General features: G+C 45.7%; 1 protein-coding gene across 1 annotated transcript; it reads right to left on the bottom strand.

Annotated features, from left to right (window-relative positions):
- Window positions 1–2,585: 2,585 nt before the first annotated feature.
- LOC135242146 (tyrosine 3-monooxygenase-like) lies at window positions 2,586–13,517 on the bottom strand. The gene is made up of 13 exons (XM_064313085.1): window positions 13,314–13,517; window positions 11,841–12,056; window positions 10,473–10,647; window positions 10,254–10,342; window positions 10,026–10,093; window positions 9,884–9,934; window positions 8,971–9,116; window positions 6,986–7,121; window positions 6,500–6,569; window positions 6,032–6,088; window positions 5,269–5,364; window positions 4,143–4,276; window positions 2,586–3,528 (listed from the first exon to the last, which is right to left on the bottom strand). Exons 1-13 carry the CDS (start codon window positions 13,395–13,397, stop codon window positions 3,369–3,371), a joined length of 1,482 nt encoding a protein of 493 aa, XP_064169155.1. The 5' UTR covers window positions 13,398–13,517; the 3' UTR covers window positions 2,586–3,368.
- Window positions 13,518–18,998: the final 5,481 nt, after the last annotated feature.

Raw genomic sequence — 18,998 nt, 5'->3', positions numbered from 1 at the left:
ATCTTAATAATGTGCATGATGTCAAGTTTAATAAAACATACTAGCACTCATGCTGACGTTGAGACTCACTTTCACTGTTGCTGCAATACTGGAGAGATGCCTTTTTTTTAAACAGTAGTGAGACAAATTGTTTATTGAGACAGAATAAGCATATAAAACACTGAGAACTAAACACTTCACAACACATTTTAAGAATTATTTTATTGTCCTGTGCAGAGGCAGATGGATATATCGATGAAAGAAGGAGTGGAGGATAGAGGTGAAGAAAGGGACGAATGGGGAAAAGAACCTCCGAGAAGGACGGAAAGGTAAGGAATAAAGCAATCGCATCACCCTTCAAAAGATGTTACGGTTCCTGCTCTTTCCCGATGTTCTGATGCCCCTAGTGGCCACGGGTGGTATGACACGCGGTTGAATGAATGGGCGCGAGAGAAGTTGACGTCTGAATGAGGGAAACATCATATTTGCATGAAAGGAAGTGGAAAACTGCAACCACAGACTCGAGGTTTGGCCAGTCTGTATAATGTGCACATTTCACTGGCTTCCTAAGATCTTTATCATTGAGATTTATTTATTTATTTTGGTAATGTATTCTTTTAAAAAAAACTGCGCAACATGCACATATTTGGAAAATATGTTGTTGAATGTTATTAGATCAAAAACTGAGTCAGAGACCACCCTTATGTTCATTCAGCTTCCAGACAAATCAGTCACTGAGTGCATTTTTTTTCAGTGTCAGACAATAATGTAGGAAACATATATTTAACAGAAAATTACAGGAAAAACTTCCAGCGCTACATCAGTGTATCTACCACTCTTTCTTTTGTGCTCTCTAAAAAAGAAGTGGGGGGAAAAAACCGTTTCCAGAACTGGAGTTCAAAATGTCATCCGCACATACAAGGAAAATGGGACTCCTAACAACCGTGCAAGAACTGGTAGACCACTGTCTACGGCTGTCTACCACCAGCACCATCGCGAAGACAATACTTAAAGTGTTTATCTTTGAGCGATAGGAAAAAACGAACCCTGCTCAACCCTGGCTGCAGATCTGAAGAAATCCACTGGTGTTTCTGTCCGTCCTTCCACCGTGAGAAGGGAACTCAAGTGCTGTGGGTCTGAGAGGTTGTGGAGCTGTCAAAAAGCCACCACTGAGAAATGGAAATGAACAAAAGAGATGAAAGTGTGCACCAGTGCAGCGAAACTGGACACCTGAGACGTGGAGTAAGGTTTCATGGGTCGATGAGTCTAAAGTCTGATATTTTCAGAAGTAAGAGAAGGTAGTACGTATGCCACTGAAGCAACGAAAGACTCGGAACCGTGTCTACAACCACCAGTCAGTCAAGCACGGTGGAGGACCAGTGCAGGTTTGGGGTTTCTGGATTTGCCGATCTGGTTTTTATTGGAAGACTTCATGAACGAACGATGATAAATACAAATAAATCGCGTCACATCGCGCAGTGCCCTCAGACGACGTTTGACTGGGGGAGCAAATTCATCCTACAGCGAGATAATGACCTCAAACGCACTGTTCAGACAGCAAAGCTGCTGGTGTTCTCAGAACTGTGGATTGCCCCCCCCCCCCCCCCCCGCTCCCCGCTCCCCCCGAGTCCCGACCTCAACATAATTGAATGCGTTTAGGATTACTTGGATCGAGAGAGGCAGAAAATGCGACCAACTTCTAAGAATGAACTTCGGAGGTGTTTACAAGAAGCATGGAAAAAAAAAATCCCTGCTTCTTATTTTCTTGGAAAAACTCAAAGCAAGTCTCCCAAAAATAATGGAAGTGTAATGAAGGTGAAGGGAGGACACTCTGAATGCTGAAAGATTTCATATTGCACATAGTTACAGAAATTTATGTGTCATTTTGAATCAAATATATGTTTGCGGCATTATTTTCTGACAGTGGAAAATAAATAACTTGTGCTTAAGGGTGGTCTCTGGCTTCTGCTAATACTATACATACATACATTCATTCTCTTATTCATTAATCTTTCCCAATAATTCTTTTTAAAAAAAGCAACATCTCTAAACTTCTGAACAAAAAAACTGTTTTGGGTAATAATACTAAGCAAATTATTACATATTATTACACAGCAAAGCTCATTTTGAGGCCACATAATCTCTTATTTTGTGAACACCATCACTTTTGCAGTTCCTGTTTTTTAGTTGACAAATGTATTTTTTGTAAACCAGTCTTTTTCACGTTCATGTAAGGCTTCACAGAAACACTGAAATGACTCAAATACATGTATGCTTTAGGTATTAAACAGCTTTTTCAGCAACAAACAGTTCAAGACGATGTTACAGGAAAAAACTAGAACAATGCCTTCACTGTTTGAAACAGTGTTGATTTCCAAAGACGGTCAGTGAGCCAAACATGCACAACGTTATACCGCCATCTAGTGGTTGAGAATTATATTTTCTTTATTAATCTTTTTCAGAGCGCCTTCCAAAAAGTCTAAATTAGAACATTTTAGTTATTTTCAAATAAAAATGTAATTTGGAGTTACTGTGTTGGAGCTCTGTTCAGATGAGCAGTCTTGCAGATAACATCTTTTTTTTTTTTAACAGTTCTGAAAATGAACAGTGTGCACACTCGAAGCCAAAACTGGAGTCAGATCCATGTGCAGCAGACTGGAAATGCTCTCATTGGCTCATAAAGTAACAGAAGGGAAATCAGGACAGATATAAGCACTCAGATGTACTGCAGTCAGTGATTTTCCTCATCATTTTATTGTTTGTATTGTATGTTTCTCTGAAGCAAAAACAGGTTTTAGCGCTGGCTCGGAGGCCAAAATGCAAAGCAAACAAAATGCAGGCGCTTTCTTAGCTCCCAACATCTGCAGAAAACAGCGTTTACAGTTAAAACGGCTAATTTACAATCTCAAATGGCAGATTTCAGTTTCACTCCCCATGTTGTTTATATAAGAAACCATTTAAGATAACCAAAAAAAAACAATAATAATTGACTTCTTTTTTGTTAGCTTCCAACTGCAAACGTGACAATGACAGCACTTTGATTCATCTGTAACGTCTGTCTGAACTTTGGAGATCGACAGAAACACTGTAAAACACACCAGCATTTTGCATTTGTGTGGGAATACTAAATGCAGTCAGTATCAAAATGACAGGGGTTGGAGTTTTCCGTGTTGGTTTGCCGTTATTACTCAGGTGGAGACGACAGCGTTTTGATTGGCTGCTGGTGCTAGGCAGCCATGTTTCTGGGGAACGCGTCGAAGAGCGAGGATTGGTCAGCAGCTGCAGAGCAGGCACACGCACACGATGAAAGTTTTTACGCTATGATGCGAGCCGAGGTGGGGGCCGGGTGGGGCATTGGGGGGTAGGGCATGGTAGCATGGCCGGACGTCCTACGCCAGCCCGTTCAGGGCGTCTGTGAGGGTCTTCAGCTCGTCCTTCACCGTCTCCAACCCCGCCCGAATCTTGAGCGGGTCGTCCAGGACCTCTATGCTCTCGGTGTAGGGGTCGAACCGCACCGAAAACGGCCTTTTAATTCCGGCCACATACGTCCTGTGTATACGTACATAAACACGTACATACATGCAGACAAGCTTACATTTCACTCACTTATCAGGCAGGCTTATCAGGATGACTTGAAAACAGACGGAACAGAAGTGCCTTATTTGAGAAACGGTAATCTAGATAACAGTAAAATAATGACAGCACTCTCAGTACAGAGACCCATAGATTTTAATTTGTTAAAGGAGAGTTAAAGTAGATTGAATCCTTGTCTAAGCGTCCTCCAGGACTAGAGATGCCAATTTCAAAAAATTGCAGCTCAGTAAAATTTTGTTGACCAAATGGCGGCAATAGAAAATAGTTCTTCCTTCAAACATGTCTGCCTTTACTCTCTCTCTCACACACACAGGCACACTCACACACTCTCAAACACACACAAACACACACACTACAAACATGCACACACTTTCAAACACACACACGCACTCAAACGCACATGCACACACACACACGCATACACACACACTACAAACATGCACACACTCTCAAACACACACACACACACACACACACACACACTCAAACGCACATGCACACACACACACACATACACACACACGCACTCAAACGCACATGCACACACACACACACACACACACACACACCTGAGTTTCTCCTTGGCGTCTGTGAAGCTCTCGGACACAAAGTAGACGGGCTGGTAGGTCTGGTCCTGGTACGGCTGGACGGCGGCCGCCTCCGGGTCGAACTCCCTCCTCTCGGCCTCGTCCGAGAGGGAGTGCTGGGAGGGGGGAGGAAGAGGAGGCACCGGCGCCGTTAATCTTCGTCGTCCTGCGTCTATCACCTGGCTGCACGTCCCAATAGCTTCCTTACACAGTCCACTTAAGAGGGCGTGTAACTGGCGGCTCGAGGTTCGAACCCGAGCGCCCCAAATACAGCTTTCTGTAGCAGCGCTCTCTGCCCTCTGTTCACTCAACCTAAGCGATATTCTGTGAGGTTTTTATTTATGTTTTATTTATTTATGTATTTATTATTAATCAAACGAGCCTACCTGTGTTGGCTCGGCTATTTAATTATTTGACCTGAAGTGAATGTTTGTGCTTTTTGGCACAATTTGTCGATTATGAGGCCTTATGCTGTGCTTTTCGCGGATCAAACAAGCCTAGGCTTAATATGCAGGCTTTGTGAAAGAAAAAACATTCCACAATGGCAGCCGACTAATAGGATTTTGCTCTCTTTATATGGAATGGTTTCCAATGCAGCGCAATGCGAATGTGAGACTTTCATTCTGACATAATGTGGGTTAACAGAGTGAATAATCCCTTGAAACATGAAAAGCATATTTAGTAAAAAATTAACAGCTTGTTAAAATTTCTGGGATTGCAGATGTGGTTAGAATGTGAAGGCGCATACACTGCCTAGAGCACCGGTCAGAGCCTGGAAGGTTCTAGCAACAAATTATTTTCATCCATCTTAACTTTTTTATTATTATTTTTTGTTGTTTTCCCCCCACATGTAGCACAAAATGGACATGGCTAAAAAAAAACTGAAATCAGTTTCAGACATCAGCCCTGATGCACACACACACACACACAGACCCCTCCACACACGCATACATACACGCACAGACACACACACATACATACATACATGCACACACACTCACACGCGCACACACACACACACACTCACGCACACACACACACACAGACCCCTCCACGCACACACACACACACACACACACACTCTGTCGGTCAGGTCATATTTACGCACCACTAGCTCTCCGTAGGAGGACAGCAGTCCGGCCCCGTAGGCCTTCACCCCTCCGCCCTGTTTGCAGAGCCCAAACTCCACCGTGAACCAGTACAGCTGCGGGGGTACAGGGGAGGGGGTACAGGGGGGCACAGGAGAGGGGGTACAGAGCGTACAGGAGAGGGGGTACAGGGCGTACAGGAGAGGGGGTACAGGGGGTACAGGAGAGGGGGACAGGGGGTGCAGGAGAGGGGTCACAGGGCGTACAGGAGAGGGGGCACAGGGGGTACAGGAGAGGGGTCACAGGGGGTACAGGAGAGGGGGCACAGGGGGCACAGGAGAGGGGGTACAGGGGGTACAGGAGAGGGGGCACAGGGGGTACAGGAGAGGGGGTACAGGGGGTGCAGGGCGTACAGGAGAGGGGGTACAGGGCGTACAGGAGAGGGGGTACAGGGGGTACAGGGGGGTTCAGTATGACCACAGCTCTGCAGCACACACCTGCAGATGCACCACGCTGAAAACACCATGACTGTCACTCACTGAACACCTCTATGGCCCGTTAATGTTTAATGTCTCAAATGTGTGCGATGTCAGGCCTGTAACACAATGATGTTCAGGAAATAAGCCCATCGGTGAGTCTGCATGGCTGCTGACCCTTTAAGTGTTGAGCCTGAATGAGGACGGGGCCCTACCAGCATCTGGAGTCGCGAAATTGCACTCTGACCCAACAAAACAACCCAACAAAACGAACGATTTTGAACACCGGCGCCGCCGCAGAACTTACCGTTGAGAGCTTCTCTATGTCCTCTTCAGAAGCCCCCAGAGAAGCCAGCCCAATGTTCTGAGCACGGAGAGACATTTTCACAATAAAACGTTTATTTACTGCCAGGACAGGTGGCAAAATTACCAGATTTCAACAGATTAATCTGGAGCTATTGTGCTACAGACTGACTGTTCATATTCCTGTTGTTGTTGTTATTATTATTATCATTTTGTATTTCTCTTGTTATTCAGACAGGGAGAAAACAGGGAGGGCAACTGACAGAGAAGATGTCACTGTGTAGGAAGTGCCTCGGCAGGGATTCGAACCCGGTGTTGTGAAAAATAATAATCTGCATAGCAACTGCATTGATGGCACATGCATTTCCATAAAAGCCTTCAGTGTAAATATCCAAATGAGTATTGATTTTATTGCACACTGTACTGAGCGGCAGCGTTTGCTTGATGAGTAAAGGATGGTGAAGCAGTTTACCTGAGAAAACTGGGCAAACGTTTTATCGGCCAGCATGGGAACATGACCCAGCAGCTCATGTACACAGTCCCTGTGGAAATACAGTGTGCAGAGAGGGAGGGGGAGGGGGAGAGAGAGAGAGGGGAGAGAGAGAGAGAGAGGTTAGAAACACACTGCTCCCATGTGCAGGTAGCCTGGCTGTAATGTGCGGGCAATTTCTTCATTTCCTTGGGCTATTTGTTAGAGACATTCAAATGCTGCGATTTGAAAGGGTTTGTTCTGAGGAGCTTGGTAGTCTTTGGGCTGTCTGAGTGGGTATGTGTGTGTTCAAACAGGTGCGTACCCAGTGTTGGAAGGCAGGTGCTGGTTTATGATTGGCTGTGTTTGAGCGGGTGTGTACCGGTGTCAGAATGTAGGTGCTGGTTTCTGATTGGCCCGTTTGAGCTGCACGTGTGCAGTGAGGGTGATGATGTGGAGCGTGCAACGCGGCGGACGTGTGACACTCACGGCTCGGGGGAGTGCATGGGGGAGGACGCGTGGCGGATGTACTGGGTGCACTGGAACACACGGAACGCCAGGCTGGCCAGGAAGTCCCTGGCTGAGAGGAGACCGGCCACTGGGCGTAACTGGAACCCCGTACGCTCTGAGAGAGAGAGGGAGGGAGAGAGAGAGAGGGAGGGATGGAGGGAAGGAGAGAGGGAGAGGGAGAGTAGTGAGATGTGCTGTACTGAGCTGCAGCAGTAGTGAGCTGTGCTGTACTGAGGTGTAGCAGTAGTGAGCTGAGCTGTACTGAGCTGCAGCAGTAGTGAGCTGTGCTGTACTGAGCTGCAGCAGTAGTGAGCTGGGCTGTACTGAGGTGTAGCAGTAGTGAGCTGTGCTGTACTGAGGTGTAGCAGTAGTGAGCTGAGCTGTACTGAGCTGCAGCAGTAGTGAGCTATGCTGTACTGAGCTGCAGCAGTAGTGAGCTGAGCTGTACTGAGGTGTAGCAGTAGTGAGCTGAGCTGTACTGAGGTGTAGCAGTAGTGAGCTGAGCTGTACTGAGGTGTAGCAGTAGTGAGCTGAGCTGTACTGAGGTGTAGCAGTAGTGAGCTGAGCTGTACTGAGGTGTAGCAGTAGTGAGCTGAGCTGTACTGAGGTGTAGCAGTAGTGAGCTGATGCTGTACTGAGGTGAGTAGCAGTAGTGAGCTGAGCTGTACTGAGGGTGGCTGTGCTTGTACTGAGTGTAGCAGTAGTGAGCTGAGCTGTACTGAGGTGTGGCAGTAGTGAGCTGTGCTGTACTGAGGTGTAGCAGTAGTGAGCTGTGCTGTACTGAGGTGTAGCAGTAGTGAGCTGAGCTGTACTGAGGTGTAGCAGTAGTGAGCTGAGCTGTACTGAGGTGTAGCAGTAGTGAGCTGTGCTGTACTGAGGTGTAGCAGTAGTGAGCTGTGCTGTACTGAGCTGCAGCAGTAGTGAGCTGTGCTGTACTGAGCTGCAGCAGTAGTGAGCTGTGCTGTACTGAGGTGTAGCAGTAGTGAGCTGAGCTGTACTGAGGTGTAGCAGTAGTGAGCTGAGCTGTACTGAGGTGTAGCAGTAGTGAGCTGAGCTGTACTGAGGTGTAGCAGTAGTGAGCTGAGCTGTACTGAGGTGTAGCAGTAGTGAGCTGAGCTGTACTGAGGGGTGGCTGTGCTGTACTGAGCTGCAGCAGTAGTGAGCTGAGCTGTACTGAGGTGTGGCAGTAGTGAGCTGTGCTGTACTGAGGTGTAGCAGTAGTGAGCTGTGCTGTACTGAGGTGTAGCAGTAGTGAGCTGAGCTGTACTGAGGTGTAGCAGTAGTGAGCTGAGCTGTACTGAGGTGTAGCAGTAGTGAGCTGAGCTGTACTGAGCTGCAGCAGTAGTGAGCTGTGCTGTACTGAGCTGCAGCAGTAGTGAGCTGTGCTGTACTGAGGTGTAGCAGTAGTGAGCTGTGCTGTACTGAGGTGTAGCAGTAGTGAGCTGAGCTGTACTGAGGTGTAGCAGTAGTGAGCTGAGCTGTACTGAGCTGCAGCAGTAGTGAGCTCAGCTGTACTGAGGTGTAGCAGTAGTGAGCTGAGCTGTGCTGTACTGAGCTGCAGCAGTAGTGAGCTGTGCTGTACTGAGGTGTAGCAGTAGTGAGCTGTGCTGTACTGAGGTGTAGCAGTAGTGAGCTGTGCTGTACTGAGCTGCAGCAGTAGTGAGCTGTGCTGTACTGAGGTGTAGCAGTAGTGCACTGTGCTGTACTGAGGTGTAGCAGTACTGAGCTGCAGCAGTAGTGAGTGCAGTAGTGAGCTGTGCTGTACTGAGGTGTAGCAGTAGTGAGCTGTGCTGTACTGAGCTGCAGCAGTAGTGAGCTGAGCTGTACTGAGCTGCAGCAGTAGTGAGCTGTGCTGTACTGAGGGGTGGCTGTGCTGTACTGAGCTGCAGCAGTAGTGAGTGCAGTAGTGAGCTGTGCTGTACTGAGGGGTGGCTGTGCTGTACTGAGCGGCTGCACACAGGCACCTCTGAGGAACAGGGACACGTCCTGCAGCTGGGGGATGTTGTCGGGGCTGTAGCCGCAGTGTCTCTCCAGCAGGCGGAAGGCCTCCAGGTGCTCACTGCACGCGTGCGTGGTGTAGAGCTCACTCAGAGTGCTGTACACTGCTCTCCTGCACACACACACACACGCACACGCACACGCACACACACACACACATACACACACGCACACACGCGCGCCCACATACACACACACGCGCGCGTACACACACACGCGCGTACACACACACGCGCGCCCACATACACACACACGCGCGCGTACACACACACACACACGCGCGTACACACACACACATGTACACAGACACACCATGCAGAGAGAGAGTCACATATGGAAAAAACATGAACACCATGTTTTGTATGTATACGCACACACGCACAGCTCTAGAATTAAAAGATGATACTTTATATGTTTGAAAATAATATATGAAAATATTCTAAAGCTTGCTTCACAAATTAGGTTATCGTCATATGTGGCTGCCTCTCAATAGACAGAACTGAATCCTGCAAAGAACCTGCGTTTTATTCCTAAATAATCATGTTACGGGAAGCAGGATTTTCAGGGGCTGATAAACATCAGATCCTTTTCCACAAGTACTAAAGCCGTCGCCAGCTTCAGGTTTTCTCGCTAAGTGTCTCCCTGCTCTGATCTAGCGCTAAAATCTCTGACTGTGGAACATGCCAATATGGGCAGACTTTGACAACGCACATGTACAAGTAGGTATAGTACATTATGAAAAACGTTATACTATGATTCCAGGACACACTGATACGGGTTATTGAGGAAGCACTTTGTAAATAGTTGTTTTTGTGTGGGTGTGATTGAAAATACATTTACGGTAGTGAAGTTTAAAGTTTACTTAAAACGGCTACTAACCATGTGGCTATTTCTTCCTCAGTGTACTCCACTCTAGGAATGGGGTCACCCCTGCAAGAAAACAGAGACCACATATCAGAGTTAACTGCATGTGCGTCTCTCTCGATTGGCCTTTAATTGTGTATAATAACTTATAGCATACTGTTTGTGTCGGAAAGCAATGTCTCCAATCATTTTCCTTCGTTGTCGATAGATGGGGTCCGTGAAACCCTGTAAAATACAAACAAACAAAAAAGTTTCAGGGCTTTCCAACATGGGGTCTGAGTTTTTGTAGATTGTGTCTAGTTAAATATTAAAATGATGTGCTATTTTAATAATTACAATTACTTCTGCATGTCGAAGCAATCATAACATATGTGCGTAAACTGACCGGATGGTCTTGATCCAAGTCTGGGTCAAATTTTGTAACCAAATGGTGGCACCTGTCCAACTCGCTGATTTTCTTTGGAAACCAGTGAACTAAACCCAGGATAAAAAGGACTGTTAGATTTTTTTTTTTAAACAATTCTAATTCAGTTGTGACCAGATTCATAAAGAAATATATGCTTTAAATAAAGCTTAAAGATTTGTTTGCAGTAAATTAACTTACATTTGACCTCTTTAGTGGTTCTGACGTCTTCTGCCGTCCTCTTTAACGAGCTGATGAGTGTGTTGACGTCTGACAGGTGCACTTCGCAGCGCACGAGGTAGTCGAGGTCCGCGAGATTGCCGCTGGACTTCCGGTTCGGTCTGGTCTCCAGATGATGAATCTTGGCCTCAAACGTCTAAATTTGTCAAGCAGATAATTTGTTATTGGGCAATGACAAAACTGAACAACCCTTTATTACTTTATTTATATATTGATTATTTACTTATTTTAATTAACGCACCAGATTAACTGCCCATTCAATTACTTTTATAAATTCAGTTTAAATTGTGTTTTCCGTTTTCACTTTTTAATACCTCTAATGCTTCGAAGTATCGAAGGATATTAAATAGATTAAATGGATATTAAAATGGATACTAAATGTAAAATTGTTCAAATTTTCAAAAGGAGAGCCAGCTACTTAATATGACTTTACTTAACATCTTATTTCGTATTTAGCCTATTTACATGTCGTATTCAATAAAGATAAATAAAAAAATAGTTCACTCGTAAAGTAATTTTCACATGAATTTATAAAAAATAAATTATTCTGTTACCTGTGCCCAGTTTCGTCATATTCTATATTTGCTTATTATTGGAATCATCCCGGTAAAGTAGATATTTTCCTGGGGAAAACTTTCCTTTCTGTTCTGCGTTCCCCATTTTTTGCATACATATAAATTATAGGCTATAATCACATTACTGTAAAATATTGAATGATATATTAGATTTGGTTTAAAAATAAATGCAATGAGCGTGTCGATAAATGTTCAAAATGCCGTTATCAGGCTGCACACATTTTTGAAACGCATCTGCGTTATGTAATTAGATTTCGTGTGGCCTATATGCTTAGTATTTATTTCCGTATCATTATGTCCATATAATTTAAATCATTTCGTGTCGCGTGTCGTGTATTTCCATATAACTCTGGGCACCTCTCCGCTTTACGCCGGAGCGCAGCTTGTCTTATTTGCGTAATTTGATTTGTTATGTGGAATTAACTGGATCATGTCTGAAGTCCGCCGCCTTTCCCCGTGGCACCTGTTTTAACACATCGATTATATCAGCACCTGAGTCCTGAACTATCCTACATCATTTACGAGGACGAGATAGTTGAAGAAGGGTGAGCTTTAAAAAAAAAAAAAAAAAAAATCATGCATAGGCTAATCACAGTTTACGAAAATCACGTATTCTAATTGTGCATTCCAGTAAAGAACATAATTATGGGAAAGAGTGGCACCACACCCAATGACAAGACTAAGTAAATATAAAAATGACAAGGCTGTGTCAATGCTTGCGCTGTGACCTGCTTGACACACACGCTTTGCTTACCTCGAAGACCTTGAGAGCGCGCGACAGCGCCGGGCTCGTGGCGATCCTCAGCGTGAAGAAGAGGTTGAGCATCGCTTTGCCGTCCTCTTCCTCGAAGACTATCGGCTCGCTCGCTTCCGACGACTCGGCGGCCGCAGCCGCAGCCGCAACCGCGGCCTCGCGCTCCTTCCTCGCGTCTTCTATCAGGCTCTGCCGCCTTCCCACGAACCTTGGCGACTAAAACGAACAATGTGGGCAGTATAGTAATTTCACGATGACTTAAATAGCGTGTTACTGTATGGTGAATCGTTCAGCATCTTCAATAATAAACTAGGCTATCGGAGAACAAACTGGTAAAGTTGAGTAGCAAGTTGTAAGTAAGTAAACAAATAAATAATGGGTCGGTATTGTTTATCTTGTGATTTACCTTTGAAAATCCACGAACATTAGAAGAATCATGCACGTAAAGTTGAAAAATAAGCAAAATGCATGTTCTTTGAGTGCGCTCGTATGTTACGTTATCACCTGTAAAAACCAATGAGAACTTCAGTGCAGCACAGTCTATTCCTGCCTATTTCTGGTTTTCAGTTTCGGTCCTTGTGTATGCTGGTTTTCCTTCCAACCACAACTGCAATCCCAGATTTTTCTTAATTAGGCAACGCTTTTCAAGTTTTGAAGGATTATTTACACATGTATTATGTCAGAAATGTCAACGCATCCTGTAAAAATAGAAGTGTTATATTCACATTATGCTATAGGCTATATACTTTCAAATGATTACATGACGAGAGGAACATTTTTAACTGATCAAATTAACGCCTGGGGCGAATCAACAGGCTCCTAATTGGTGAACGTCTGGACACATGGCCACTAAAACGAGCCATGTTAGTTGATAATAAAGAGTTCAAACACAGAGAAAATTATAACGAGTCAAGCCTGGATTGTAATAAGAAAATGTATTTTTTAACCTATTTTTATGAAATCATTTGCAATTAGAACGATGTGAATATGGAACTTGTATTATTTATGGTATGTATAGCTACTTCTGACATAATGTGGTACATAATCTCTCAAAACAGAAGAAGTGTAATTACGGCAAACTAACTTCGAAGCTTCAAAAACTTATCGGATTACAATTTTGGTTGGAACGAAAACCAGCATACGCAAGGGTACCCCCATTATCGAATTTGAGAACCACAGGTCTATGTTACCGAGCGGTACAGGTTAGTGGCGCTTCAGACGAGCGCTACGAGGACATCCAGCCTGGAAAACACACCATCAACTCACTTTGTTTATCATTCACATCCGCTATCCCGTGCGCAACGTTTGCCCTGGTAATTCGTGCCTAATTGGAACGAGCACCACTCATATCATCCTCTAAATTAAAGGGCATATTTAGGTCAGATACGAATAATTTTTAATAATCCCGATTTCCCGAAACGGCACATACTGAAAACACACATATTTTGGAAGACAAATACTTCAATTTCTTACTGTAAGAGATTCCGTTCGGACGAGTTCTGACGCTGCTCTACGGATGCTCTTAGCGGAAGACGTGGAGGTGTCAGAAATGGGCATTTTCAAATTATTTTGTTTTCTCAGCGAATTCGCCGTTTTTTTAAAAAAAAATATTTTTTTAACAGCCAACACAGGTCGGCGCGTGAGCTGACTTTTCTAGTCCGGCGCCTTTCCTCTCCTGTATTTATAGAGGTCGTTTCTCTTATCTGACGTCAAACGCCGCAATTTCCTTACTAACCAATGCAGAACCTCTGACCCTCCTCCCCTATTTAACTTAATTCCCCTGCGATTGCACACGGTAATGTAAATTGGATTTTATTTATGTGTTTAATTTGTGAACATATGCTGTTTCAGTATGTTGAATTAGAAAATTCATGTTTTCTGGTCCACGTCATATTTTGTCAAGGATGAAACTTTGTATATGATGTTCAAAATGGGAATCAGTGTTATCTTTTCAAATCCCGATGGAAAACGTAATCTTTAACAAAGGCATTAACGCTGTATGGTATGTTGGTATGTTTTCACATGTAGAGCATAGTTGTAATTTTAATGAATGCGTAATTTCAGCAATTGATGTGATTCGTCCTGGCAACGGCGCGTGATATTGCGTAACGAGACAGTTTTGACGAGTGATTGAGATGGGCAACATAACACGAAATGCTTCAGAATTCGCCTGTTCGCCTATTCGTCAACCCCAAGGGTCCAAAAGGCAAAAAAGAGCTTTTTCCCGCCGTTGTCCTCTTCATTCTTCCATTAAGACGCAAAGATAGATGGGCCGCCTTCTTGTACTAGTGTACTGTATGAAATCTTGCTGAACTGCTGTCTTGTTAAAAACAGGAGCTGATCTCTGTAAGGTGATTTGTATCAGAAGCCACACTCATTTGAACAAAGGCGTGGATTGGACTGAATTGATTGTGCTGTTATTTGTTTGTGTTGGACAGAGTGTGACCAAGCTGGACATACAGGTGCAGATGTTAGAGATGCTCAAATGTCCATCTTTAAAGTAGAAAACTACCTGCTTTCACATGATAAGAAGTAATTATTTGGAAATCTTGTCTTCGCTGCAATATTGAACTCCAAATGCAGAATTTCTACGACCCGTATGCGTGTTTTAACTTTTCTTCTTAACTTTTCAATATTTCAACTTTTCATTGAAGTAACATGTCAATCAGACACGTGCACAGGTAGACTCCAACAGGTGCTGAAGCATATGCTCCAGATTCTGCAAAAGTTCCATTTGTGCCTGCAGCAATTTTTCTTCTTATCAAAAGCGCACCATGTTCCCTTTTTTGGGGGGGGGGGGGGCGGTTATATCCCCTAAAACGTCTGTGCACAGTCCTGCTGCCAGTTGAAGGTTGGGGGCAGTACGGGTGGGATTACCCTGTTTCATGTGATGCTTGTCTCTGTTATCTTCTGAATTAGGCAGCAGTGTATCACGGCTGTTCGGGAACGAGATTTTGCTAATTGCAGTTCAGACACTTCAGACGAGGGCTACTTTGTCAGGCCGTTCTTGTGAATAGACATTTGTTCTTAAGTGACCCGCCTGGTTAAATAATGATCAGATAAAAGCAAATAAACTATGACGATCACTCAATAATCCACAACCAGCTTTGTTCTTCATCAGACCTGGGTAAAATACGTATTTGTTTTGGATTCAAATACTTTTCTGTGCTCTGTTGATCTTGCCTGGTGTAACTTAGCCTGCCAATATTGCCAGAAGGCAGGGTTTGACAGTATTTCATTGGTTCCAATACACCAGACAAGATCAGCAAAGCGCAGAAAAGCATTTGACCCAGGTCTGTTCTTCATACACAACGCCCGCTGTCCCGTGATTTAGTTTCGGAATCTGGACTCATTTGGTCCCTGGCAGTGCCCATCTGTCCTGAGTTGGGCATGGCGGGCACAGCGGGCACGGAGAGACGCCAGCGTGTGCTGAAGCATGAGACAGGGGACCTGCCCTTTTATTTTCATAGGCACAGGTGTCCTTTGTGATCTCCTGGTCCTCTGGAAACTGGAACATCAGACCACCCCCCCCCCCCCCCCCCCCCCGAACTGATCGGCAGACTGATAGATTTCGGGAGGCCAGGCGCCGTTTCAGATACGCGTGTCTGTTTCCTGCCCTCGGAAGACGAAGGGAAGTTAAAGCCAGTCGCTCCGGACGATGACGCAGTTCAGGTCCATCACCGGCGAAGCCAGAGTGCGTTTCCCGTACCTCTCCGAAAAACTGTAAACGTTCCTGTAAATAAACGTGATAATTTTCGTCAAGTTTCGAGAGACCTTCCTGTTTTTTATTTTGTTTTTTTAACATGAGCCACATTAGAGCTCTTTTTGGTCTCTGTTCTGGGCTGACGCCCGGCGTGATCCGGCCTGTTGCACAGCCCCCCCCCCCTGCCCGCCCCCAATTTAAATAAAGCCCCTATGCCTTTCAAAGACTCACAGTTTTATAACCCCCGCCTCCAATCGGTGAAAGCTGCAGAGAACCCAAAATCGGGCGCAACTGTAGCATTTAGCGCAATTATCCGCCATTTCCCCCCCGCCGCCGCCGTGCGGTGCGATTTCAGGCTGAGTAATTGCCTCTCTGCACTCAGGCTGAGTAATTGCTCTGAATTTTCCACTTTCCTTTTTCGGGCTCGTCAAAGATTGCCTGCTGTCCTGTTTCGTTTCGTTTCGGGTGGCAACAAAACAGACCCCCGAGGGGGGAGGTTGCTTAAAGACTCATCACCGACGGGGGCCCTGGCCCTGGACCCTGAGAAACTAATTTAAACAAGCACAGTGGCTAATCGGTAACAAACACAGTGGACACCCCCATCAGCCTCCCCAAGTAAAATAGATGATATTTCATTCTCTTAACTGTGGTACAGGAACTGGCTAGCATGGATTTAAAGTAGCATCCTAGCTCTGTGCTTTGAAACGTATGTCAACAAAAAGTGATTTTTTTGTGGGGGGGGGGGGGGGTGGGCTGGTGACTGTCAGATATCAAGAGATTGTAACTCAGGTATAGCGCAAAGTGCAGTTTGAATTCATGGAACTCACCTCAAGACTGAGTGCCCTGTGTAAAATGTACATTATTACAACGGCCCACTCTTACCTGGGGCTAAGCTTTGTCTAATAACGCGTTTCCATCTCGCGCTGATAAGACCCCTTTTGCGGTGCTGTGAAGCTTAATTGGATTTACCTTTCGTAATTGAGCCATGTGCTCCTCGCGCCTCCGGGCACATTGCAGCTACTGCGCGGCAATAACCAGGGCCGCCGCGGCGATGACGAATCTCTTAATTGCGCTCTGACATTTTCACACCGCGTGCGCGTGCGCGTGCGCGCCACTCGCCCAGGCGCTGTACTTGATCCGTTGTACAGGCTGCTGATTTTCCAACTACAAAAAGAGAGAGAGAAGTTTATGAACGTTGAGGAGAGATATGGATAACCCCCTGACGTTTATCTTCTAATGAGTGGCATTAAATCGAGGGATCTGTGGTTTATTAATCTGGCCATTTAGGCGAGGATTACCGCAGTCATAATGCGTCTGGCATATAAATGCCATTCCCGTCGGTTTTCCTTCATGCGTCTGCGTTTGCGATGTGTGAGAACTGAGAAATAAACAGTAAACAATTTCAATTGTATACCTTTTTACAGGTTCAACAGCTTGCATCTCTCTAATGTCAGACTCATACTAGGATATTTTTTCATTTAATCCATTTGACGTACAGCTTTGAACGTGTGTGCAGTCGGAGATTTGTAAGATTGCGTCAAATCCGAACTGTTTTCAGTAGGACAGGTCGATTTTCAGAATATAAATGGATGGGATGACTTTGTGATTGAGAGTGGGTGTCTTTTTTGGAAAGACGGTTTAAAAGGCTTTCTGTCGCAGATACGGAAGTAGAATGATTGGATGCGTGTTAAATAAGACGTTATGTCGGAAAAAAATTGCTTATTGGCGCCGGTTAAAGTAAATTGCATCTGCCGAGCGGCGTGCGCCGCGGAATCGCAACCGCCACATCCGACCCCCCCCCCCCCCCCCCCAGATCGATGCCAGACCTGGCTGCTGAGGTGTGCTGCGCGCGGACAGTGACCGCCTGGCCGACAGAGATGGGTTTCCGAAGTTAACCTCCTTTTCAAACAGCGCCTGCCGCTGCACGGGGCAGATGGCTGTCGCGCGTGAGCACTCCGCACGTCCACAAGTGTTCCCCTGTCTCATTAAGCCGCGCGGCCGAACCATCGCTGGCGCGTGTTAGAGCAGGGAGGCCTAATGGGGCGCAGGGGATGCGTGGACAGGCTTCTGCGTGTGGGGGGAAGAAAGCCTGTCCACTTCAGCCTGTCAGCGTCAATAATGATCTGGAAGTCAGGCCAGTTCATTCCAAAAGCCAATACTGCAATTGTGCTGTGGAGAGGGGGCTGGGAAATGGTTTGGGGGTAGGGGGATTAGGGATATTTAAACAATGATCTGAATGTTGTCATTTGTGTATATGGAAGAGGATCATTCACAGTTTTGAAACGGCACCACTGCTGTGCCTCCCACACTGAGCTCTCCTGAAGAATCTGCCTGTAGAGCCTTTACCTCCTGTGCACCTGTGGGACAGTGTTACACCTGTAGAGCCCTTCCTCGTTTCCACCTGTGGGACAGTCCTACACCTGTAGAGCCTTTACTCCTGTGCACCTGTGGGACAGTTCTATACCTGTAGAGCCTTTACTGACTGAGCCACTAGATAACAAATATAAAAACGTCAATGAATCATTCACCTCTATGGGTGCATTTAGGAGAAAGTGTGTGTGTGCGTGTGTCTGTCTGTCTGTTTGTGTCTGTGAGTGTGTGTGTGTGTGTGTGCATGTGTGTCTGTATATGTGTGCGTGTGCGCATATGTGTGTGCGCATGTGTGTACGTGTGCATGTGTGTGACTGTGTGTGTGTGTGTGTATGTGCATGTGTGTACGTGTGCATGTTGCTGGCCTTGCTGGTTCTCTGTCCAGGTCAGGGTGAGGTCAGACAGCAGGCCAGCGGCTCCAAAGACACACACACAGAATGGAGGAGTTTATTTCATTAGGAACTCAATGACGCAGAAAGCGTTTCCTCTCACGGTCTTCAACGTCACACCAGACACACCAGGCAGCTGGGCTGCGCGTTCACTCAGGCTGTCTTCCACTCAGGCTCCCAAACCCTCTGCCCTGACGTCCCACAGACTGCGGTCTGCAGGTGGCAGTGTAGTACACAAGCTGCGTAAGTCACTCTGGATAACAGCGTCTGCTAAATGCCTGTAATGTGACAAGTCAGGGGACTTAACTTATAACTCAGAGGTTGCAGGTTCAGTGCCCAGGTGGGCAAGTTCTGGTTGTACCCAAGGCACTGAACCCCAGTTGCCTCAGTGTATACCCAGCTATATAAACTGATTAATGTGAGCTGTGTATGTGGCTCTGGATAAGAGAATCTGCGAAATCTATCAATGCGCAATTTGAGCGCAATGTCCCGTACATACACGGTACACGACCCTATTGTTTTATGTGTTTTTTAACATCCATAAAAAATGTTCTAAGATAGAAAGTGGAAATCTGCCGACGTTTGCCAACTTCCGGCAAGCGAAAGCAACGAGGAGGCCTAAAAAAAGAACAACCCTTATCTGTTGCAGTCACACGCTCAGATCAAACAACGGTCAGAACAGCTGAGCGCGTGGGC

The sequence above is a fragment of the Anguilla rostrata genome, chromosome 16 (assembly GCF_018555375.3).
Source record: "Anguilla rostrata isolate EN2019 chromosome 16, ASM1855537v3, whole genome shotgun sequence".
NCBI lineage: Eukaryota > Metazoa > Chordata > Actinopteri > Anguilliformes > Anguillidae > Anguilla > Anguilla rostrata.
Note: the sequence above shows the minus strand (reverse complement) of the source record. Positions and strands in the feature narration are given on the sequence as shown.